At 52.3% G+C, this 23,917-nt stretch overlaps 1 protein-coding gene across 4 annotated transcripts in view; it reads left to right on the top strand.

Moving 5' to 3' along the window:
- The first annotated feature begins 338 nt into the window (after positions 1–338).
- Positions 339–23,917, top strand: part of SCARF2 (scavenger receptor class F member 2) — a 99,738-nt gene continuing 76,159 nt past the window's right edge. For 2 of the 4 annotated variants that reach the window (XM_030583443.1, XM_030583442.1), the window contains exons 1-2: positions 20,491–20,587; positions 22,881–22,982. In XM_030583443.1, the coding sequence (XP_030439303.1) occupies positions 20,500–20,587; positions 22,881–22,982 (190 nt within the window). In that variant the 5' untranslated portion in view covers positions 20,491–20,499. Of the gene's footprint in view, positions 482–18,895; positions 18,955–19,850; positions 19,944–20,490; positions 20,588–22,880; positions 22,983–23,917 lie in introns of those variants that run through there. The other 2 variants (XM_030583441.1, XM_030583444.1) reach the window with 2 other exon arrangements.

Raw genomic sequence — 23,917 nt, 5'->3', positions numbered from 1 at the left:
GGACGGGGACTGGGCCGTGGCGGGACGAGGAGCCGCAGCCCTGCCGGGCACAGGGCGGGGAGGCCCCGGGGCGGGCAGGAGGCGGCGGCTCCGCGTCCCCCAGAGCCTGGCCCGGGATCAGGGGAACCAATGTGGAATTTCCTGGCTGGCCGGGCGCCCTCCCGCTGCTGCCGAGAGGGGCGCGGAGGAGGCGGCGGCGGCGGGGCAGCTCCGCGCTCGCACTGCAGCTTCCGGCCGGGACCCCGCAGGCAGCCGCCGCTGGGGAGCCAGGGTGGCCGCGCTCGGGCCGGAGAGCGGAGCGCGCTGCCCCGCGCGGGACCCGAGCGGAGGAGACGCCGATGGAGGCGCCCAGGGGCCGGGCCGCCCGGCTCCGGGGGCTGCCTCGGCCCGGGCGGGCTGGAGCGCTGCTGCTGCTGCTGCTGAGCTGGGGAGCTGCCCAGGAGCTGCGTCCCGGCGGGAGGAACGTGTGCGGAGCCACCGGGTAGGAGCAGCCGCTGTCCCGCCGCGGGAACCCGGAGAGAGCCGCCTCTGCCTGTTGGAGCGGGGCCCTACCCTGCCTCCCCCCCGAGGGGGGCAGCTGGGGGCGAGGGTCCCGCTAGCCCTGAGATCCCCCTCCCCCGAGGGGGGCAGCTGGGGGCGAGGGTCTCGCTAGCCCTGAGATCCCCCTCCCCCGAGGGGGGCAGCTGGGGGCGAGGGTCCCGCTAGCCCTGAGATCCCCCTCCCCCGAGGGGGGCAGCTGGGGGCGAGGGTCTCGCTAGCCCTGAGATTCCCCCCCCCCCCGAGAGGAGCTGCTGGGGGCGAGGGTCCCGCTGGCCCTGAGATTCCCCCCCCCCCCGAGAGGAGCTGCTGGGGGCGAGGGTCCCGCTAGCCCTGAGATCTCCCCCCCCCGAGAGGGGCTGCTGGGGGCGAGGGTCCCGCTGGCTCTGAGATCCGCCCCCCCCCACATCCCCAGAGGGGCTGCTGGGGGCGAGGGTCCCGCTGGCCATGGCCTGGCCCCCCGCGGATTGGGGCTGCTGGGGAGTCCGGGAGGAGGTGGGGTGCCCGTTCCAGGGGGTGGGTTACTGGCCGCTGGGGATCAGTGGCCCCTCCGGAGGAGGCTTTGGGTGGCTGGGTCCCGCCTGTGGCTGCGGAGACTGGGCAGGCTCTAGCTAACGATCCCCGGCCCGCCGGCCTGGCTCCGACCCGCAGGCACCTGGCTTGGCAGGCTCGGGGTGCTCCTACATCTGTGCACAGCTGCCCTCGGCACCACCTGGGTCCGCGGGGGGGGTCACCTGAGTCGCCCCCGCTGCCACACTCGGGCTGGCCGAGCCTGTAACTTTAGTCGCACGTTTCTCGGCATCCCTGCGTGGAGTTTGCCAGCTAAGAGCTCCGCATGCCTTTGGCTCCCCCCCACCCCTTCCAGCGAGCGCCGCTTTCGGGAGGATTAACCCCATCCTGGGCTACGGTTCTCGGGATGCTGCAGCACCCGCTTCCCCCGGCCAAGCCCGAACCCCGCCAGCAACCGTGTGCGGCTCGCCCCAGCCCGCGGAGCGCCCGGGGCTGGCAGTTCTGGGGAGAGTCCATACAACCCCGCGGTTCCGAGGGAGAAACGCAGCCCAGGCGTAACCTAAAACCCAATGGAAAGGAGGCTCCATCTGCTTTAGATTTATACTCTTGCAAACAAACCCTCCTAGACAAGAGACTTTCCAATTCTGTGGAATTTCTGCACCCCCCCCCTTCCAATGGAAGCATCTGGTTTGTTGGGTTTTTTTTTGCAGGACAAAGTCCCTTTTGTGTGGTACTGCAGGGCGGTGGGGTCTGACACCACGGGTCTGGGGTGGGGGGCTAGTCAGGGGCTGAGGTGTCTCATGAGGCGCTAGGGCCCATGTCTGGGGGAAGGAGAGCAATTGGGTGGGGGTAAAAAAGGGCACCAGAGCTGGTGAGAAGCCCGCCTTGCCCTGCCCTCTGCTGACCGTGAGCACACAGTACGTGGCGATTGGCGACTCCTGGCGCGGAGAAGACAGTCTCCTCTCTGGGGTCACTGGCCCACTCTTGAGCAGGGGCTGGAGGAGGGGCGTTCGGGGTTAGATCGCCCATGGGCTGGAGCAGTAGAGAATTAAGGATACTTTAATTTTGGTTCGAAATGGCCTGACTCTCCTAGTCACTAGATGAGCTGTGGTGGAGCCCACGGAGGGCTGGTATGCCGAGGGTTGGCGCTGTTTCCCCTTCTTGTCTTGCCAGAGTGTCTGACTCCTCTTGCAAGGCCCAGGAACTCCAGGGAGTTGCTAGAGTCCCTGCCTCGCTCTCCAAACAGCTGCTTAGAGGCCACCACTTCCTCCCATTTGATTGTATCCCTGACGCTGCAGATTGTTTTCACAAGCCCAACTGCTCCACAGCGCTGGGTTTGAAGCAGGAGCTCATTTTCAGCGTGCGGCTGGAGGGGGAGGAGGGAAGGGGGTCAGAAGAACTGCCAACAAATCTGACATTCAAGCAGCAGGTTGGTTTGTGGCGCAGGAGCCGAGACCTGCTCTTTGCGGGAAGGAAAAGCCCCTCTCTTTTCTAGCCCCTAGCCTGTGCTGGGAGTGGGCTGCTGCCTGGGGATAGTGCATAGATTCACCTTTTATGTCACGGCCTGTGAGGTCAAGTGAGTCCACAAGCTACTCCAGGAACAACACGCACCTTTCATGGGCTCTCGAGGGGCTTGGATAATGGGCTCATTGAGCAAATCTTCCCAGCTCTAGTGCCCTCGCCTCAAATTACAGGCTGTGTTTTCTAGTGAGACAGTTTATGAACCAGAACAGGCTTCAGACCCCAGCCACGTGCTCTCTTCGGAGTTGGCCTTCTTGCTGCAGGGGGACTAGAGGGTTTCACATTTGCTATTTGGGGGGGGAACCCTCCAATTTTCTGAAAAAAATACCGAGTATCCGCCCCACACCTTCCTTCAGCCGCCTTCATTCCAAAAATGGAACAAAAGCCAGCGGAGAGACCACGTCCAGGCTGGCTCCCCACCACCCCTGGTGTTTTCCAGACGCACTTAAAAGGAGGGACTTGCCTGGAGCCTGCTTCCAGGCGCAGCAATAGCCATATTGTTGTAAAGAACCAGTGCTTGGGAAGTGGAAACAAAATCCCTGCTCCAGGGCAGGCCAGAACTGAGGGAGCCCTGCCTGTCACCTCCCCACTCTCTGTAGGGAGGCCACATCTCACCTGGTGCCCTTGCTACCAAAGTAAACTACATTCCACATGAGGCCTTGAACTTGACCCTTCCCCACCTTAGTGCCTTATTCTGGTTCTGCCTGGCAGGCAAGGTGGATGGGTAGCTGTCTCATTTCCTGGTCTCTGCAGTGGGATTAACCTGTGGAAGCTCTTCTGGGCAAGACCTGTTTATTGCAGAGCCTGTGAAGTGCCTGGTGCCAGGGGCCACAATCTCAGCTGGAGTTTCCAGAACCTAATAGAAATAATCAATATAGGAGGCAGGTTGGGTGGGAGCGTGGGGAGGGGGGCAGCACCCTGGAAAGGGACACTAGTAAATAGTCATTCTCCCCTACCCACCTCTGTAATGAATCCCAGTATCCAATCTGAAAGATAGGAGAGTTGATGGGGACAGGGTGTGTGGGCTGGGACAGGGTAGAGGGAAAAAGGTGGCTCCTCTTCTTCCAGTCTAACTTTCCAGCCTCTCCCCGCCCCCCAATGTTCTGTCCTGATCGCCCACTAACCCTCTGCCCTGCATACCCAGTACCAGTGCCCTGCTCCCATACCCAGCCATCCCCCCACTCTGCTGCTGCCCCCTCACCTAGTCTACCTGAGAGGGACCTGATCTGTATATTTTTTAAATCTACTCATCCTAATGTCAGCGGCACTTAGGAACCCCAGAAAAGGAGGCATACATTTCATGGGAGCTTCCCACCCCTATGCACTGTGGTGGTTACCAGTGGAGTTCCTCCAGGATTGGTCTGGGTACCCATTTTATTCAGTGTTTTAGTAATGATATTGGCACACAAAAAAAAAGGATTGTGACAGTGAAATTTGCTAACGATACAAAGTTAGGCATTGTCAATACAGAGGAGGATGGGCAGGTTCTCCAGGAACATCTGGATGACCTTGAAGTCTGGAGTGACAGAAATGGAATGAAATTCAATAATACAAAGTGCAAGGTCATCCACTTAGGGTCTAATACAAATATCTGCTACCAGCTGGGGGCATTTGGAAGTGACAGAGGAGGAGAGAGACCTGGGTGTGTGGATCAGTTACAGGATGACTCTGAGCTACCAATGTGATGCAGCAATGAAAAAAGCAAATGCGACCTAGGTTGTATCAGACAAGGCATTTCAAGCAGAGATATTGAAGTATTAATGCCATTGTCCGAGGCACTGCTAAGACCTCACCTGGAACACTGTGTACACTTCCGATCGTCCGTGTTCCATTCCACATTAGATGTGTGCACCACGAGCACAGTCCCGGAAATTTTTCCCTTGGTGGTACCCGTCAGGCTGACTCTAGCACCCTCTGGTGCCGCACGCTCATGCGCTGGTATAAGGGGTCTGGCTGACTCCACATCCTCTCAGTTCCTTCTTATAACCCATGACTGTTGCTGGAACTGTTCTTGTTTTGACTGTACTTGGTGGTCTCTGTTTTATTTCATTTTCTCTGTTTTCGTTCTATCCCAGTCGTTTATTTCTCGCTTGGACTATTGTTAGTTTGTTATACATAGTTAGTTGGTGCTTCTTGCTGTTAGCGAAGTTTCATCTGTCCCCAGTACCTCATGAGGCATGCCTCAGACTTTGGGCTTCAAGCCTTGAGCCTTCTGCGTCAAGGCCAGGCCTGTGGGTGACCCACTCTCCAGTTGCCTAAAGTGCTTGGGTGAGACTCATATCGGGGATCACTGTTAGATCTGCTGTTCGTTCAAGCAGTGTATAAAGAAGTGTATAATGGAGGCCAGGTTGAAGTTCCTCCTGATGGAGGTGATGCTCTGACCCTCTTCGGAGCCAAGTCGGTTGGACTCAACACTGAGTCCCTCCGTGTCAGTGTGGAGTGCTCTTCCCACTGTGAGAGACTCTCAGCGCTGTTCCCCTTCACTGGTGCCAAAAAAAAACAGAAGCAGCAGCTGGCCAAGAGGTGGTGTTCCCGAACTCGAAGGAAGGCCAGGCACAGGGAGTGCAGTGGAGTCTGGCCACTCCTCCGCGGGCAGTACCATTGATTCCGTTCTGTATGTAGGCTTCGTTGAGTCTGATCCCCATCATCAGCACCGGAGGGACAGTGCAGCACCAGTGTAATCATGGTACTGTGCCCTCTGGAGGCCTTTAGTGCATCCAGAGAGGTGCTGGTGCTTCTGGTACCTCTGTTGCTAGCAGCACAAGAGCCATTGCTGGCAATGCCGGTGGGCAGAAGGGAAAATGTGTCCTGTGGTCTCAAACCTCGAGCTGGAAGTGGAGGTAGTCAGAGTCCTCCCACAGCTTGGTCGATATATTGACCATGGAGGCCCCCTCTAAGGTGGCTCTACCTCTCAATGAGGCCATCATGGGAGCTGTTAAAGCTCTGTGGCAAACCCCATCCTCCCTGCCTCCCACTCAAAGAGGGCCAAAAAGAAGTACTTTGTTCCCGCCCAGGGGTATGAGTACTTGTATTCCCCTCCAGACCAGGGCTGCAAAGAGCAACCCCCTTCCCAAGGTGAAGGACTCAAAGAAACTAGGCCTCTTTGGTAGACAGTTTTATTCTACATGGGCCTACAGTGCAGTATCTCCAACCAGCTGGCGTTGCCAGGAAGGTACGATTTCACGGTCTGGGGCTTTGTCAAAATTCAAGGACTCGCTTCCCCAAGAGTCCAGGCAGGACTTCTCCGCTCCAGTGGAGGAGAGGAAGTCTGTAGCCAGGGCTTTCTTGCAAGCCACCCTGGATGCAGCAGACTTGGCGGCTAGACCCAGCGCCTCTGCAGTGGTCACGCGCAGGTGCTCTTGGTTTCAGTGCTCAGGCTTGCTGATGGAGGTCCAGCCATCCCTTCATGATCTCCTGTTTGAAGGTGCTTCACTCTTCTCAGAGCAAACAAATGCAAAGCTCAATGGCCTGAAGGACTCCAGAGCCAGCCTCAAGTCCCTGGGTCTCTATGCTCTGGCGCCTTTGAGGAAGCACTTCAGGCCCCAGCACTCCACCCATTTCTTGGCTCTACCACCCCATCAGGACCTGCAAAAGAAACAGAGCAGGGATTTTAGACGCAGGCAACTGGCCCCTTCTGCCTCAGCGTCCCTACACAGCCCACTCAGATACTGAGGGGCAGCTAAGCAGAACTTTTGACAGGACGCCCAAGGGCATTATACCAATTGCTGTGTCACCAGATTCTGTCTCTCTGCTGTTTTTGGACCGGCTGTCCCACTTCAGCTCGGCATGGTCTCATATCACCACAGACCACTGGGTGCTGAGCACTGTGGAAAGGGGTTATACACTCCAGTGTATTTCCACTGCTCCCCTCCATCCTCTCTCCCCATCCTTCTTCAGGGACTCATCTCATGAACAACTGCTAGCCCAGGAGGTGCCAGCCCTTCTCTGAGTGGAAGCCATGGAGAAGGTTCCCCAGGACTTAAGGGGGAAGGGGTTTTACTACTGCTATTTCCTAATTCCAAAGGCCAAGGGTGCTCTCCAACCCATTTTAGACCTACAATGCCTCAACAGCTACCTCAAAAAGCTGAAGTTCCACGTAGTCTCCCTGGCCTCCATCTTTCCCTCCCTGCATCCAGGGGACTGCTATGCTGCCCTCGATTAGAGAGATGCTTATTTCCACATCTCACTTTTCTAAGGCCACAGAGGGTTTCTCAGGTTTGCTGTAGACTATACTCGCTACCAATTTGTGGTTCTCCCGTTCAGCCTGTCGGCAGCCCCATGGGTTTTTACAAAATGTATGGAGTTAGTGGTGGCCTTCCTGAGAAGATGAGAGGTCCAAGTCTACCCAGACCTTGATAACTCGCTAGTCAAAGGCCGGTCGGAGGCCCAGGCGGAGGCTAATATCTACCTCATACAGCCAACCTTTCAAGCACTGGGCCTGCTTATAAACGAACAGAACTCTGCCTTGGCCCCTGTGCAGAAGATAGAGTTTACTGGAGTGGTGCTTGGTTCCTCCCAGGCCAGGGCCTTCCTCCCAAAAACCCGCTTCCAGACAATGGCATCATCGACAGAGCAGGTCAAGGCCCACCCGGTCACAATGGCCTGGTTTTGCCTCAGATTGTCAGGTCACTTGGCCGCGTGCACATATTAGTGCAGTACGTCTCAGACCCCTCAAGTTTGCTTGGCCTCAGCGTACTCACCAAGCCACCACCACTTGGACACGGTGCTCACTGCACCTGCTACGGTCCTTGCCTCCCTTGACTGGTGGAGGGATCCTCTGTACCTCTTAGGCATCCCCTTCTCCAGGCCTCAGCCCTCATTATCCTGAGTCTTGGATGTGTCAGAACTAGGATGGGGGGTTCATCTGGGGCCTGTCAGGTGTTTTTACCCCACATGGCGAACAAGAACGTGCTAATGCTCACAGACAACATGGCAGCCATGTTCGGCCTCAACAGGGCAAGGAGGCGCTCGCTCTTCCTCCCTGTCAGGAAGCTATCAGCTTGTGGAGGTTTTGGATAAAGCACTTTATCCACCTCAAAGCTTTTCACCATCCGGGAGCCCAGAACGAGCTGGCAGATCACCTCAGCGGGTCTTTCTTCAGTCACCAGGTGTGGTCTCTGAACCCCAATGTATTAAGGGTCATTTTCCAGTGATTAGGGACTCCCCGCATAGACTTGTTTGTGACCAAACAGAACAGGAAATGTCACCAATTTTGCTCCTGCAAGGCCACAGCCTAGGTGTGCTCACAGATGTTTTCCTGGTCCCTGGGACACAGCACCTTTTCTACACCTTCCCTCTCATTCCTCTCGTGTACAAGGCCCTGCTGAAGATCAAGCGGGACAGAGCACAGGTCATTCTCATAGCCCCGGCCTGGCTGCACCAGCACTGGTTCGCCACACTTCTAGGCCTTTCACTAGCGACTCCGCTGCTGCTCCTTCTCCTCCTGGACCTGATCTCCCAGGACCATGGTCAGATACTCCACTCAAACTTCAGTGCCCTCCACCTGACAGCTTGGGAGCTGCAGGATTAAATCTCAAGGAGCTGGCCTGTTCCAAGCAAGTCCGCCAGGTGCTGCTACCTAGGAACCCTTCTACCAGAGTTACATACTCATAGACTTTAAGGTCAGAAGGGACCATTATGATCATCTAATCTGACCTGCACAACGCAGGCCACAGAATCTCACCCACCAACTCCTGTAACAAACCCCTAACCTATGTCCGAGTTAGTGAAGTCCTCAAATCGTGGTTTAAAGACCTCAAGGTGCAGAGAATCCTCCAGCAAGTGACCCGTGCCCCACGCTGCAGAGGAAGGTGAAAAACCTCCAGGGCCTCTGCCAATCTGCCCCAGAGGAAAATTCCTTCCTGACCCCAAATATGGCGATCAGTTAAACCCTGAGCATGTGGGCAAGACTCACCAGCCAGCACCCAGGAAAGAATTCTCTGTAGTAACTCAGATCCTACCCCATCTAACATCCCATCATAGACCACTGGGCATACTTACCTGCTAATAATCAAACTGAAGCATTTTTCCATTTGGTCTTCCCAGCAAGGTCTCTCACCCGCCCGGCTGTCACTGCAGACCATTCTGGAGTATTTGTTCCATCTGAAATAGCCAGGGCTGGCAATCTCATCAGTTAAAATACCCTTGGCCATGCTCCATGGATGGCTGATCATTTTTTTCGCATTAGATGTCCATTCGTTTTATCAAGGGCCTAAAAAGACTATACCCTCAGATTCAGGAGCCCATTCCCCCATGGACCTAAACCTGGTCTTGTCAAAACTCACAGGCCCCAATTTGAGCCACTGGCAACATGCCTCTTATCTTACCTTTCTTGGAAGGTGTCCTTTCTGGTGGCTATTGCTTCAGCCAGGCAGGTCTCAGCGATCTGGGCCCTTACATCAGAACCCCTGTACACAGTCTTCTTTAAGGGCAAGGTACAGCTCCGCCCTCACCCCACATTCCTCCCAAGGTGGTTTCACAGTTTCACAATAATCAGGCTGTTTTCCAGCCAGTTTTGTTCCCAAAATTGCACACGAGGAGGGAGGAGCAATGTCTCCACACACCAGATGTTAGATGCGCCCTGGTTTTCTATATTCAGAGGACAAGAACGAGTACCAGAAGGCGCTAGACCTGACCCGATGGGTACCACCGAGGGAAAAATTTCCGGCGTCCATGCTTGCGGCGCATGCACACCTAACATGGAATGGACATGTGCAACACATCTCGGAGAACAGCAGTTATACAAAGGTTAGCAGACGTCTTTTCTAACTGAAACAGATGCAGAGAAGAGCTATAGGTCTGGACGGGGGAATGGAGGAGCTGTCTTTTGAGAGGAGATGGGAGGAGCCTGACTAGTTTAATTCACCAAAAGAAGGCTCAGAGGGGGGCTGATTACTCTCTCTATAAATATGTCAGGGGGATAAACACCAGAAAGAGAGAAGAGCTATTGAAGCTAGAGGACAGTGTTGGCACAAGAACAAATGGGGATAAACCAGCCAGGGACAAATTCAGGCTGGAAATTAGAAGAAGGTTTCTCCCCATCAGAGGGGTGGGGTTCTGGAACAGCTCCAACAGAAATTGTAGGGCAAACAACTTACTTGGTTTTAAGAGGGAGCTGGACATATTTATGAGTGAGATTGTATGAGTTGCTTATGATGGTGGGGGTCAGGACTCAGCAGCCATGGGGCTCGCTTCCAGTATATGTCTTATGTTTCTAAAGCTCATGCTTCAGGGTTTCAGCCAGCGACCAGCAGAGGTCATTAAGGGATTCTGGCCCCCCCACCCCATGTATTCTGTGGGGTTTTTTAAATCTATTTCCTCTGAAGCATCAGGGATGTCCATGGCTGGAGAAGGGACATAGGAGGAGAAGGGCCAGGGCTCTGAGGTGGTACCAAACATTCTCTTTCAGGTGCTTGGCTGGCTAGTCCTTGCTCGGGGTCTAAGTGATCTGCATCTATGGGTTGGGCAGGAATATCCCCCCAGATCTGATTAGCCTTGGGGTGAAGGGTGTCACTTGCTAGGATTGTCTCAATCATTTCCCTGCCATTGTAGGGACCTCAGCACTGGTGCACCTCAGTCCCCCCGTTCGGTGCCTGTGGCACACACCAGTCTGCTTTCCTGTGGGCTGAGATACTTTGGTCTCATTTCAGTTGTTGGGTTAGTGTGCGGGTGCTGGGTGGGGCTGGTGGCCCATGCTATACAGGAGGTCAGACTGGAAGATGTGGCGGGCCCTTCTGGCCTTTAACTTTGTGGCTCTGAGGCTATGCACATGACATGATAAAGCAGGGCCTCACCTGGTCAGAAGATGCCATGCTGTCGTGCTGTACAGTGCGTAGGCCTTGCCTACACTACACAGTTAGGTCGACGTAAGCTGCCTCGCGTCGACCGACTTATGTCAGTGTGTGCTACAGCCTTGTCCCGCCGATATCAGTGCTCTGCTACACCATCATCAGAACTCCACCTCTGCAAGGGACACAGAGCTTAGGTTGGTCTAGTCCTTACATGGGCTGTTGGCTGTCTTTCAGCTCCATGCTGGCTGCTACCCAAGGACTCCCTGTTCTGGGAGCTGAGAAGCCCAGGTACCCCCTCTTCCTCGGCTGGGCAGTCAAGAAGCTGGGAGACCAGAAGGGCAGCTGGGCTCCCGGTGGGGAGCTGAGAGCCCCTCTGCCCTCCCCCCGCTCCTCTTCAGTCAGTGGAAGCTCTCCCGGTGAGGACGTGCCCTGCTGACAGAAGGAGGGTAGTGTGGACATGCCCTAACATAGGTCAACCTAGGGCTGTAGTGTAGACCTGCCCCAGGCCTCTACATTCCCGTCACTTGTTACTCTTTGGTGTTTAGCAGAGGTCCTGTCCACGTCTGCTTGTTAGAGTCCCATAGTGTCTCTATCAGCTGTACCACGGGAGCGGCTGCATGAGCATGTGCTCTGTGAACCCAGTGTTCCTTCCCTATGTCCGGAAGTTGCTTATTGAGATCTTGGATATTATGATGCCTTGTTGTTTTCTTTTTCTGAAAAGGAGAATAATGTTGTTTGTAACCCCCCTCTGCCTTTTCCTCAGAGTCGGGATATTAACCCTGGCCTATCCAAATTCCACCGGGACTGGAGTAGTCACATTCTGCATCCTTAAATTCTCTCTGCAGTTTTAACTAGACAGTTTTCCCCAAACTTCTGAATTCCCTGCCTCCTCTCTTGTGTTGCATCGCAGTGCACTATGTGCAAGGCCACGTTCCCCCCCAGAGGCGGCTGCATTTCAGTGGTGGGTGAGAGATCCCTGGCTAAAGTATATAGTTTGTATACTGCTTTACGTTGATGAGGTAGCAGGCACCACATAACTATAAAATGTTCCTTCATCTGCTCCTCAGGATTAGAACTTCTCCCATCACTGGGGTTTTCTGGAGCATTGTCTTTGAAGTGGGTGATTCTACTGTGGTAGGAGCAAGCTCTAGTTTTGTACTAGCCTTAGAGTCCAATTTTCATTATAACAAAACGAGATGAATTTTGGGGAAATGCAGCAAATAATTGGGAGCGGGGAGGGTGGTGGAAATTAATCCCAATCCTCAAATCCTCCATGGGAGGGAGACAGCTGGAGTGACTGCATGCAGCAAGTTAAACACCATCGAGGGGGTATTGTTTTCCAAATAGAAGGGGGAATAATGAGGAGAAGTGGGATGGAAGAGTAAATTTAGTCTGACTGTCAGGATAATCCACTTCTCAGACTGGGGCAAGTGCCTGCCTGGGGTCGTGATGGGGATCCGGTCATTTGGAATATTGAAAAGTGGACTGATCACAATGCTAGTATGTCCAACAGGGAGCACTCTTGCACTAGCCAAGTGGGGTGACCTATATGATTGAGCCTCTACACAACCTGGTTTGGCAATCCAAGTTATAGAAAACTTTTCACCTTCTCTTCTTCACACACTCCCATGAGACTCCTGCATTCTCCTCACTGCCAGGAGTAACCTCCTGGTTATGGCTACATCTGCTCCCTTATAGTAGTGGAGGGTCAAATTTGTCCACATCAGTTAGCCTTACTTCAGGACCAGGAAAACGGGCTCAAACAATAACTTAAAGTAGAATTACAAAACATCTGCCTGACCATGATACAACAAGGATTAATCTGAACAGTTTCTGCAAAGGAAAATCCTGCCTCACTAATCTATTAGGGTAATAGATTTGCAAAAATGATGGCGTTACTTAGGGCCTTGAGTGACCCAGGAACTTAGGTGCAGCATGACAGTGCCTAACTTTTAGGTACCTAGAAAATCACATCACAAGAGCACACTATAATTCACAAAGCCTGATCTCCTGTACAATGAATGGGGGGAGAGAGGTGCCTTAGGCCTATACTGCACTAGAAGCACTACAGCGATGTAGCACGTGTCCAGAAATGGATGATAAACATGATCAGAGGCTGGGAGAGACTTCTGTATGAAAGGAGAGTGAAAAACAACTGCCCTGCTGCAAGCAGAGACTGTTTGATCCTGAAAAGGAGGAAGAGCCAGAAACCCCATAAAGTCCACTCGATTCTTCACTGTTGCTATTTATTTTTAGATTCTACAGTGATGGGTGGCAGGGTAGACCCCTAAGGGAGTGACAGAAGTGATTGTGACTGCTTAGTTAGAAAGGAGATGAATAAGAGGGCTCATATTAGAGGTAAATGAGATAATGAAAGACCTTGAAATAGCAAATCCAGACAAAGGCATGTCCAGTGAAATTGAAAGGCAACAAATTTAACACTGATAACTAAACATTCTCTTACACAGTGCATTATTGGCCATTGGAACTCACCACCACATGATACTGCTAAAGCTGAGAGCTGAGCAGGAATCAAAAGCAGATTAACATTAATATTGGTAGTGCAACATCCATCAAGTTCCCCTATGGCCAGTATTGTCCACTAGAGGTTTATTGCCCTTTTCTCTAAAGCAGCTGGTACTGGCATCTGTCAGAGACAGGCCACTGGGCTAGACGGGACACTGTCTGACCCTGTCTGGCAATGTCTGTGTTCCTGTGTGTCTACTTCTGCCACTGTCCTGCCCATCCCACAATTAACTCCTCCAGCAGCAATGGAGGCTTGAGAACGTGCCTTGGATTCTGCTGCACATGGTGCTTCAACAATTGGAGCAGGAGTGAAGCTGACACAGGTCACATCAGATTCCTGCTGCTGCTGTGGAGATGCTGGCACCAGGGAGTCGAATCTGATAAGTAAAATCCATGCAACTTTAATGATGAGTTATAGAGAACTGATGTTAGGCTGGAGCTGGCTTATTCTTCACTACCTGTGCCTTGTATGAGTGCAAACTGCCACAGATCCAGCCCAGAAGGGGCCTTTGAGCTGAATTAAAACAAGCTGTCCAGAGTCTGACGTTTTGGTGTGAGCTGGAGAAATTCCTCTGCTGGCCATAAGGGATGCAGTGTTTCCTGGAGCTCACTCCAGGCCCTGCACTGGTGTGCTGTGTGTGTGAGGACGACGGAGGGTCTGGTGGTTTAGTTGCTGCATTTGAAAGAGACAGTCTTAGAACTGATTTGATATTTTCATCTCAAAATGTTTTAACTGAAAAAAAAACCCCGGAAACAGATTTTGTTTGTTTGTTTTGGTAAAAATGTTCCATTTCTGGTAACGTTTGGGGGTTTTGGAAGCTGAAAATATTTTGTTTTGTGTTTCTGTTGAAAAAAATGAAAAATTATTCATAGAGAACTTAGAAAAAAAAGCATTTAAAAGTATTTCCTGTGAGAAAATTTTTCAGACCAGCTCTAGAGAGGCTCCTGGTGCCATTAGAGACTGTGCTTCTTCCCACCTCCAAACTAGGGGGAAGAGGGGAGACACTTCTCAGCTGGCTGTAAATCATCACAGCAACATACTTCTGTTCTGCATTTGGGAGCTTCTCTCTGACATTTAAGGTCTGACCTTCCCCTCAGCTGCATGCAGCTGTGCATGAAAAAAGTGTTGCATCCAACATGGAGGAACTCTATATTAGACCTTGTCTTGATGGATAAAGAGGAACTGATCACAACTAAAAATTAATGGTAGCTTAGCTATAAGTGATAATGACTTGAGCACATTTTTAATGTGCAAACAGAATAAAGTCTAGATCAATGATGTATATACTTGGTGCTTTAAAAGAGCCAATTTCACAAAGCTGAAAACAATTATAAGCCAGATCAGATGAGAGGAAGAATTTAATCAGAAAAACATGAATGATGTTTGGGAATTGTTGAAGATCACTTTACTAGATGCCCAAGAGCCACAATCGAGGAAGAAGGCCATATTAATTAAAAAATGGCCTGACTAGGAGGGGAAGTGTGAGGCAAGTGTGTGTGTGTATGTGTGTAAACAAATGGAAGAATGGAAAAGTTGAGAATAGTGAATAAAGATCAGAAGTGTTTTGTGACTTTAGATCAGAAGCTAGAATTGTAGAAAATTGATAAGGGAGGCAAATGGACACACAGAGAAATTATGGCCAACAGAGTTAAGGACAATAAGAAGGAATTTTTAAAGTATATTAGGAACAAAAAGGATCCTGAAATGATACTGGTCCATTACTAGATGGAAATGGCAGAATCATCAGTTAAAAGCAGAAGTGTCCATTAAATATTTCTGTTCTGTATTTGGGGAAAAAACAGATGATGTAATCCTACCATAAGATAACACGCTGTTCCACAAATGTCTCAGGAGTATGTTAAACAGCAACTACTAAAATTAAACTTTTCAGATCAGTAGGTCCTGTTTTAAAACTTGCATCCAAGTGTTTTAGAACAGCTGGCTGAGGAGCTCACTCAACTGCTAACGTTGATTTTCACTAAGTCTGGAAGCACCAGAGAATTTCCAGAAGACTGGAAGAAAGCTCAGTTGTGCCATTGTTTAAAATGGTCATAGGATGACCCAAGTATTATAGGCCTGTTGGTCTGATGTTGATAAGATAATGGAGGGGCTGTTGCAGGACTCAATTAATAAAGATTTCAAGGAGGGTAATATAATTATTGCCAATCAACATGAGTTTATGGAAAATATATCTTGTCACTATCTTAGTATCTCTTTTTGACGAGATTACAAGTTTGGTTGATAAAGGTAATAGTGTTGACTTAATATACTTAGACTTCTGTAAGACATTGGACTTGGTACCACATGACATTTTGATTTAAAAAACTAGAAAGATATAAAATGAGCGTAGCACACATTAAATTGATTAAAATCAGGCTAATTGACAGGTCTCAAAATGTAATTGTAAATGGGGAATCATCATCGGATAGGTCTGTTTCTAGTGGGGTCCCGCAGCAATCAGTTCTTGGCCCTATGCTATTTAACTTTTTTTATGAATGTCCTGGAAGAAGACAACATAATTACTGATGAAGTTTGCAAATGACACAACATTTGGGGTAAAAAATGAAGAGGACAGGTCACTGATACAGAGTGGTCTGGGTCACTTCCTAAGCTAGGTGCAAGCAAACAATATGCCTACATGTAACTGTATACATCTAGGAACTAAGATTGTAGGCTGTACTTACAGGATTGGGGACTCTATCCTGCGAAGCAGTGACTCTGAAAAAGATTTGGGGCTCGTGGCAGATAATCAGCTGAACATGAGCTCCCAGTGTGACGCTGTGACCAAAAGGGCTAATGTAATACTGGGATGCATAAGCAAGGAAATCTCCAATATGAGTGAAGAGGTTATTTTGCCACTGTGTTTGGCACTGATGCAACCACTGCTGGAATCCTGTGTTCAGTTCTGGTGTCCACAGTTTAAGAAGGAGGCTGAAAAAATTGCAGAGAGTTTAGAGAAGAGTCATGGGAATGATTAAAGGATTAGAAAACCTGCCTTATGGTGACAGACTCAAGGAGCTCAATCTGTTTAGCTTAACAAAGAGAAGGTCAAGGGGTGACTTGATCACCATCTATAAGTACCTACGTGGGGAAGAGATATTTAATAATGGGTTCTTCTACCTAGCAGAGAAAGGTATAACACGAGCCAATATCAGGAAGCTAAAACGAAACAAATTCAGCCTGGAAAGAAAGTTTACATTTTTAACAGAGAGAGTAATCAGCCACTGGAAAAATTCACCAAGGGTCGTGGCAGAATCTCTGTCACTGACAATCTCCAACTGTCTCTCTTTCACACACAAACACGCACAGGGGATGAGAGCTATGACAAGGCTGTCAAATATGTGTGACAGAAGATGTCTCCCACATGGTCCGCAGAACAGAACTTTGCCTGAGAGAGCAACAGATGAGCAACTGCCCTGTGAGTCTCAGAAGGGGAACCTCTGGCTGCTCCAGTCTAGCGCTTAGAAGAGCAGCTGAGCTGCTTTGAAATGGCCTGACTCCAGGAAGCTGAGCTAGGACCATTGCAGAAGCTGCTTGTTCAGCTTCTAGATGCCAAGTTTGGAGAGGGAGGAAACGGCCGACTGGAATGGGGAAGTTCTGGGAGACAAGGGCCAGGCAGAATGGCTGGCTGGCTCAGCTGCTCCCTTCTAGCTGCTTGCAGTTCCCACTTGTACATAGGCTTGAAGCAGTGAGAGTTCAACGTTCCTGGGGCAGTTTCTGTAATAGCAAGTGGGAGCTGCAAGTGACGTTTGGGCCACAGCAGGAGCTGAGTTTAGTCCAGTCTCATCTCGGTAACGAAGGCCTGGGTCGCTGTCTGATGGTCTAATAGAAAATGACTGACCCCTCTCGCTAGGTATAGACTCAGAGGGTATGTCTACATTGCTGTAAAACACCCACGGCTGGCACAGGTCAGCTGACTTGGGCTTGCAAGGCTTGGCCTGTGGGGCTATCAAATTGCAGTGAAAACAGTTGGGTTCAGGCTGGATCCCAGACTCTGAGACCCTGCAAGGTGGGGAGGGTCTCAGAGCCTGGGCTCCAGCCCGAGCCCCAACCTCAATACTGCAAAGTTATAGTTCCACAGCCCAAGTGCCGTGAGCCCAAGTCAGCTGCAGGTGTGTTACTATAGTGTAGACATACCCAGAGTGCTGTCTCCACTGCAGCTGGTCTCTGCCATGACTCTAGCTTCAGACCTGTGTAACAGACCCTCTCCCCTCCCTGCTGGCTGACTGGAGCTGGTCAAGAAGTTGAAGGATTCTATGGATCTGGATGAGGTGAAGACGTTTGGGCTCCGTGTGTTCCACCAAGCTCCAATTTTTCATTATTGTGCAACTTTTTGTAGAAAAAATGTATTTCGTTTTCAAAAGGGGGATGCTGAAAATGAGATGTTTTTGTTTAGAAAGCACGTGACCGAGTTAGCCAATCAAAACAGGCCATGCAGAAAAATGGGAAGCCTCCCCATTTCCCCCCCCATTTCATTAGACCAGGCATCAGGTGGCGTTTCTTCTGAAGTATCAGAGGGGGAGCCGTGTTAGTCTGGATCGGTAAAAGCAGCAAAGAGTCCTGTAGCACCTTATAGACTAACAGAAGTATTGGAGCATGAGCTTTCGTGCATGCATCCGATGAAGTGGGTATTCACCCACAAAAGCTCATGCTCTGTTAGTCTATAAGGTGCCACAGGACTCTTTGTTTCTTCTGAAGTTTCCATTGAACAGTTTTCAAAATGGAGATTTTTTGGAAGAAATGAAACCATCATGGTAACTCCATTTGCAAATGGGAAATGTGGATGACAAACTTTTCCTGTCAAGACGGTGGCCCCTCTGTTGCTGGTATCCTCTCCAGCTGCTCCTGCTTCTTCCCCCAACCTAGCATCACTTCAGGCGTGTCTGGATTGGCCCTTTACTCACACGCCAGCAGACCCCGTCTCATGTAGACACATGGTGGTTTGTTCCTCTGCACCAGCTGGGGCAGATGAGACTGAGATATGGCTGTGAGTGGTGGTGGCATATTGAAAGCATCATCCCTTGCTTATCCTCCGACCAGCCTCATACAATACATCTACACTGCAAAGAAAAACACCGTGGAGCAAGTCACAGAGCCCAGGCCAACTGACGCGAGGGAGGGTGTGGAAGCTCCTTTGCTGGAGATTTTGAAAGGAGACTGGCGCCATCTGTCTTGTATGGTTTAGACCCAACAAATCCTGCATCTTGGTAGGAGGTTAAACTAGATGACCTTTGTGGTCCTTTCAGGGCTGCCTGGGGGGGGGGCAAGTGGGGCAATTTGCCCCGGGCCCTGCAGGGGCCCCCACAGGAATATAGTATTCTATAATATTGCAACCTTTTTTTATGGAAGGGGCCCCCAAAATTGCTTTGCCCCAGGCCCCCTGAATCCTCTGGGCAGCCCTGGGTCCCTGTGGTTCTATGATGCGGGTTCGCGGGGATTGTGCTGTGGGGCTAAAATTAGCAGTGCAGCCGTTCCTGCTTGGGCTGGAGCCTGGGGTCTGAAACCTGGGGAGAGTCTTGGAGCCTGGGCCCCAGGTCAAGCAGGAATGTGTCCACACTGCTCTTTTTAGCCCCATAAGGTGAGCCCACGTCAGTTGACTCAGGCTCTGAGACTCCCTGCAGCTGCATTCTTTTGTTTGGTTTGCATTGTAGCCGTCAGCACCCTGCATTGGACAACCCTCGAGGAGAAGGAGATTTGCCCCAAAGTATTCTCCAAGGGGTGGGGGGAGCAGAGCAGACCATGAGTGAGTGCCCCAGCCCCTGTGTTGGCCAGGACTTGCAGCCGCTGGCTGTAGATATTTGCCTTCCTCTCCAACAGGCCTGCCTGCTGGGTATAGTGGAGGCCTGGGCCTTCCTGACTCACTTCAAGCCCTTGGGGTGGGGTGGCTGTCTCAGAGCTGTGGCCCATCATGCAGAAGAGCGAACTCTCTCCAGAGGAAGTGGAAGCCTTTGGCAGAGGGACCGAGGCACATGAGAATTGTAACCGGACCTTTGTGTTTTCCTTTGTGCAGCTTCTCTGGGTCTGTGTGCTGCCCAGGATGGCGACAACAAGGAGACGAGTGTTTGATAGGTAAGCACCAGCATCCCTTCTTTAGACACTGCTTCTTCCTCCTTCCTCAGAGCCACCTGTCCTCCCATCCCTGAAGGGTGTTCTCAGCCCCCTTGTATCTGAGTGTGGCTCCCTCAGAGCCTGCCTTACTCAGAGCTCTGTGTCCAGGGGTTTCCTTTGGGAAGGTCCCACCTTTCCTTCCTTGATCAGAACTAGCCCTAGGGGCAAGAAAGGGACCAGCAGCGAAACAGTGGATGTCTGCAGGACACCAAGAGCACCCAGGGCAGTGGGCATATCCCAAAACTCCTGTTCACTTGGTAAATTGGCATTGCAGCCGATGGATTGGAGCTGGGCTCCCCTCAGACAGCTAGTCACAGCTGGCGTCCCTTCCCAGCATGGTGCCAGCTGCCTCCGGGAGACAGCAAAGTGCAGATGTCAGTTCCACAAGCAGTGTCTGGCTTCTTCTGTGAAAGGTGGGTCCGAGCACTAGTCCCTGCCCGTCCACCCAGATTTGGGGTCTCCTCGCTCTTACTGCTGACAGCTGTTTAGCCGTGCACTCAGGGGAAGAAGCCCACAGCAGTTTGTCCTGCATGAATCATTTTGAAGTGTTCCTCATTTTGGGCCCTTGTCACACACCAGGTTCCTCATTTGGGCCTTGGCAGGAGAATGAAACTCAGCTTCTGGGCTGGCCATTTATGCTCTGTGCAGCCCTTGGGAACAGCCCTTTCTGCCCCTCAGATTCCTCCCACAGCTCTGTATTGGCCTGTGTTTGGATAGTCAGGGGAGTAGATTGATGGGTTTCAGAGTGTACTGCCCAGCCCCCGTGGAGAGATGATGTAGCTCCCTGAGAGGCCTCATTTCTGAGGGAGGGAAGAGGAAGAGAAGTGAAGGAGGGGGTACCGAGATACGGGGCTGGAAAGAAAAGAGAGGCCGCATGTGTGGAACATGAAGCGCTTCAGTGAACGTTGCTACAGCTCCAGTGCCTGACGTTCAGCCTGAGCATGTCTGCAGTGAGTGGAAGAAGCAAGTAATGGGAATTTGGGGCTCTGTTGTGGACACTCACTGAAGTCCCCTGTGGAAAGCAAGGCCGTAACCTAAGGCACGTCCTAGATATGGCAGGATAATAGTGGGTATTCCACGACGCGCTCTTCGTTTCTGCCAGGAGAGCTCTAGCCAGGGCTGCTCCAGGGTCGGGTCATCGGAAGGTACTGTTACAATCAATCGGCTATTGTCTGTGGTTCAAAGCTTCCCTGGGGGCTGATGCTCGGCTTTCAGCGTCTCAGTCTAGAGGGCTTTGTCGAGTTCAGTTCTGCAAGAGTGAGTGTGTGGGGATTGAGAGTTCTTGGAATCTGCATTCCCAGAGCGCGGCTGTGAAACTTTGGGAGGCTATTTTTGGATTCCTGTAAAACTTCCCGCAGTTCCAGCTGGCCCCAGTATCCCTGACTTCCTGTTGTGTGGTATTGCTCTGCGCTGCTCAGCTGCTGCGTTGTTAGTGCTGGAGGAAAGGCTTCCTGCCTATGTGTGTTCTGTGCACAGCCTCACTTGAATGCAACATCCAGGCTGAGCATGTATCACATGACTCCAGGGAATTCAGAGGTTACGGTTCCTGCAGGAAAATTAAGAGAGCCCCTTTTCATCTCCTGCATATACGGAGGTAACAATATAACAAACCAATATCTCAAGGTTTGCATTTAATGCTAATTGTGATACTTTGTTTCGTGACTTTTATCTGACACTCTCAAAATGCTTCATGAGGTGGGGGACTCATTAACTTCTTAGTGTCTCCATCTGGAAGCCTCTTTCAAGGTCTCACAGCAGTCGGAGTCAATCAGGAAGGCAATCCAGGTTTCCTCAGCCCTAGGCCTGTTCTCACCACTAGTCTGGTTTATCTAATCTAGCTGTCTCTTTGAGGGCTTTCAATGTCATCACCACAGCATCTGGGAGTTTCCCAGGGAGGATGGACTGTATGGAGTCCTCTGCTCTTCTCCCTTCCCTGGGTGAGGAGGCTCTGCTGGTGACTGACAACACTTCACCTACAGCTCTCGTGGGCTGCGGCTGGGGCTTGTGAGCTGTGTTGTGCATAGCTGTTGGTCATGGGTGCAGATGTGGTTGCTGAGGTAGCTGAAACCTGGCTTTACAGGCTGTGGACTGGGAACCAGTGGAAGGAACTGAGCCCAAGGGAGAAGTGCTCACAGCAGCCTGGCCCACTGAGGGGCTGCTACCCTGTGTTCAGGCTGCAGCTCTTGCATTTCGCCCACACTCAGCCCAACGCACAGTGTGCGACAGTAATGCAGCCTGGAGGTGACCAGCACAGGGATCGATGCAGCCTGGTTCCCATGCAGGAGGAAGGGCGGAGGTGCCTAGCGAAGACGCACCCAGACTAGAGAGCACCATGGAGTCATGCTGCCCCTTTCTGAGTGTGGGTCAGCTGCTCCGGGGCCAGTGAGGTTCTGCCCCTGTGGGCGGAACACCGCAGGGATGCTGGTCAGGGCAGGCAGGGCTCCAGCCAGGCCACCTTGGGAGAACAGGAGCCAGGCACAGCATCAAGCACTGGACAGGATACCTGTGCTTTCTCCAGCCGGAGCTCTCCTCAGCCTCGGGCTAGCCCCAGGCAGCGACATTGCCTCCTTGTTGGGCGCCCCTCCACGCACTGCTGCTGGCTGCCAGGACGGAGGAGGAGCAGCTTCCTCCCAGAGCAGAAGGGTCAGAGCCCGCGCTGGCAGGGAGTTATCTCCAGCAGAGGACATGGAGAGCCTTTTGCTAACCCTTGCTGGCTTTGCTGGACCCAGGTGGCTGAGGAGAGGTGTCTGACCCACACTCTGCCTCCTGTGTCATGCCCCAGCCAAATCTGTGTGGTGTGCTGTTGCCGGGGCAACCAAAGCTCCATGAGATGTGATACCTCCTGGAGGTCAACACCTGTGACAAAGGAGGCAGGCACTCTTCCCCTCCTCGCCCTGCGATGCTCCGGGGGGTGCCAACCTGGCCGAGTCAGCTGGCACTGTGCTGCCAGGCGCTGCCTTAGCTGTGTCTGCCAGAGGCTGCTTTGCATTCCTAAGGCCTGGAGGCTGGCATCCCCTCACCTCCTGAAGATGGCCGGCTGATGCCTCTTTTGATGACTGTGTTCATTTAGGTTTGTAACAGGATTGGCCCTTTCTACCTGTAGCTGCCATGTTCCATCCAGAGTTTTGCAGGTGACTTTGATCCTTCCCTCTTGCAGCACCTTTGGCCTGTCGCTCGCCCAGAGGCAGGGCAAGGCCTCCCTGTCAGCTAGGCCTCTCCCCCTCCACTTCCCAGGCAGAGCTCCTGCTAGATCCCAGAGTGTCATGGCACCTGCTTTTGCCAGCTAAGTCCTCACTGCGGGGTTTAGTGTGGCACCCAGAGTCCTGTGAGACTGCCGTTGCCCGATTCCAGGGCAAGAAGAGGCTAAGGGGGAGCAGCCCCCTTCTCTTAGACCAGCACCACACCGCGGGTGACCAGACAGCAAGTATGAACAATCGGGACAGCGTGTGGGGGGGGGGTCATAAATGCCTATATTAGAAAAAGCCCAAAATATCGGGACTGTCCCTATAAAATTGGGACATCTGGTCACCCTGACCACCCCAGGCTGGATTCTTGCCTTCTCCCACCCTGGTGTCCTTGATCTTCCACCCAAAGCACCTTATCAGGTGGCCAGAAGGCAGCAGTCCGCAGAGCACTGAGGCACCAGTTGCTGTTCTGCCACTGACTCCTGGCTCCATCCAGGATCCCATCTCCACCCGGGGACTTGCCCTGGTGCCACTGGCTTCCTAAGGGGAGCTAGGGAGGAGAGTGGTGGTGCTGCCTAGTGCCGACTCTCCCAGACTGCCGGAGGACTTCCTCCCTTCCCTTCTCTAGCGGAGAGTGCCAAGCCCCGGCTTTGCCTTTCCCTGCCCCATCACTGTATCACGTCTCTCCCTGTCTCTTGGCAGCCGTGTGCGAGGGGAATTTCACCTGCAAGGAGAACGAGCTGTGCGTGAGACCCAGCGAGTGCCGCTGCCGCCATGGATACTTCGGGGCCAACTGTGACACCAGTGAGTATCGGGCGTCTGTTGGAGCTGGCCTCAGCAGCTCTTACCTTGGTCCTGGCACCATCCCGTAGCTGAGTGACACAGCCCCGCCGAGCTCGGGTTGGTGCATACACAGTAAAGTCAGTGAGTGCCAAAGCTCTGCTTCTGCAGTATTGATGATAAAAGCAGCCAGGGAATGCAGGGTTAACTCATCCCACTGCACACACCCTCTAAGAGTTTGATGTGGTATTGGCCCCTTGGCATGTTGTGCTCTTTCCTTTATAAATTGCACTTGGGATAGATGCCCGCTGCCCCCTTTGCTTGGGACGTGCCCAGGCTTGGGCATTACAGGTTGCTGTTAGGGAGTCTCTGCTGCAAATTGTTCTGTTTGCTCCTTGCCTGAAAGCTGACATGTTCTAGCTGGATTGCATCTTCTAAAGAGAAGCATGGAGCAGGGCGGCCTCTGTGCACTCTGGGAGCCCATGCTGGGTCCTACGAGGGCCACGCTGGTGTGTGGGTGACAACATGCTGCTCCAGCTGCTTGCTTATACATGCTTACTGAGTTACAAGCACAAGGCTGGAGCCCTCCAGGGAGTCAGTTTGGGTCCAAGTGCCCAGGAGTGATCACCCCTACCAACCCATCCCAGGAGCTGTGGGCGAAAGGGGTGGCAGGGCTAGAAGTAGCAGTTGGACAAAACTTTCCCCTTTCAAAATCCTTGTTCCCGCTCCAGTGGGGCCGCTTCCCAGGGTGCAGGCTCACTGCAGTGTTTTGCAAAGCTTCAGAGCTGTATTTTTCCCCAAACCAATCTGACACTTCACACAGCAGGCTCGCCTCCCCCAGCCGCCCAGCGAGACACTGGGTACAGAATGCAAATCACCCAAACTCTCTTTGAAACTGACAGCGCTCTCTAAGCAAGCGACAGAGCAGCAGCAACGTATTCCTCGCAGGCAGAAGTGGT

This window comes from Gopherus evgoodei, chromosome 13 (genome assembly GCF_007399415.2).
Source record: "Gopherus evgoodei ecotype Sinaloan lineage chromosome 13, rGopEvg1_v1.p, whole genome shotgun sequence".
Lineage (NCBI taxonomy): Eukaryota > Metazoa > Chordata > Testudines > Testudinidae > Gopherus > Gopherus evgoodei.
Note: the sequence above shows the minus strand (reverse complement) of the source record. Positions and strands in the feature narration are given on the sequence as shown.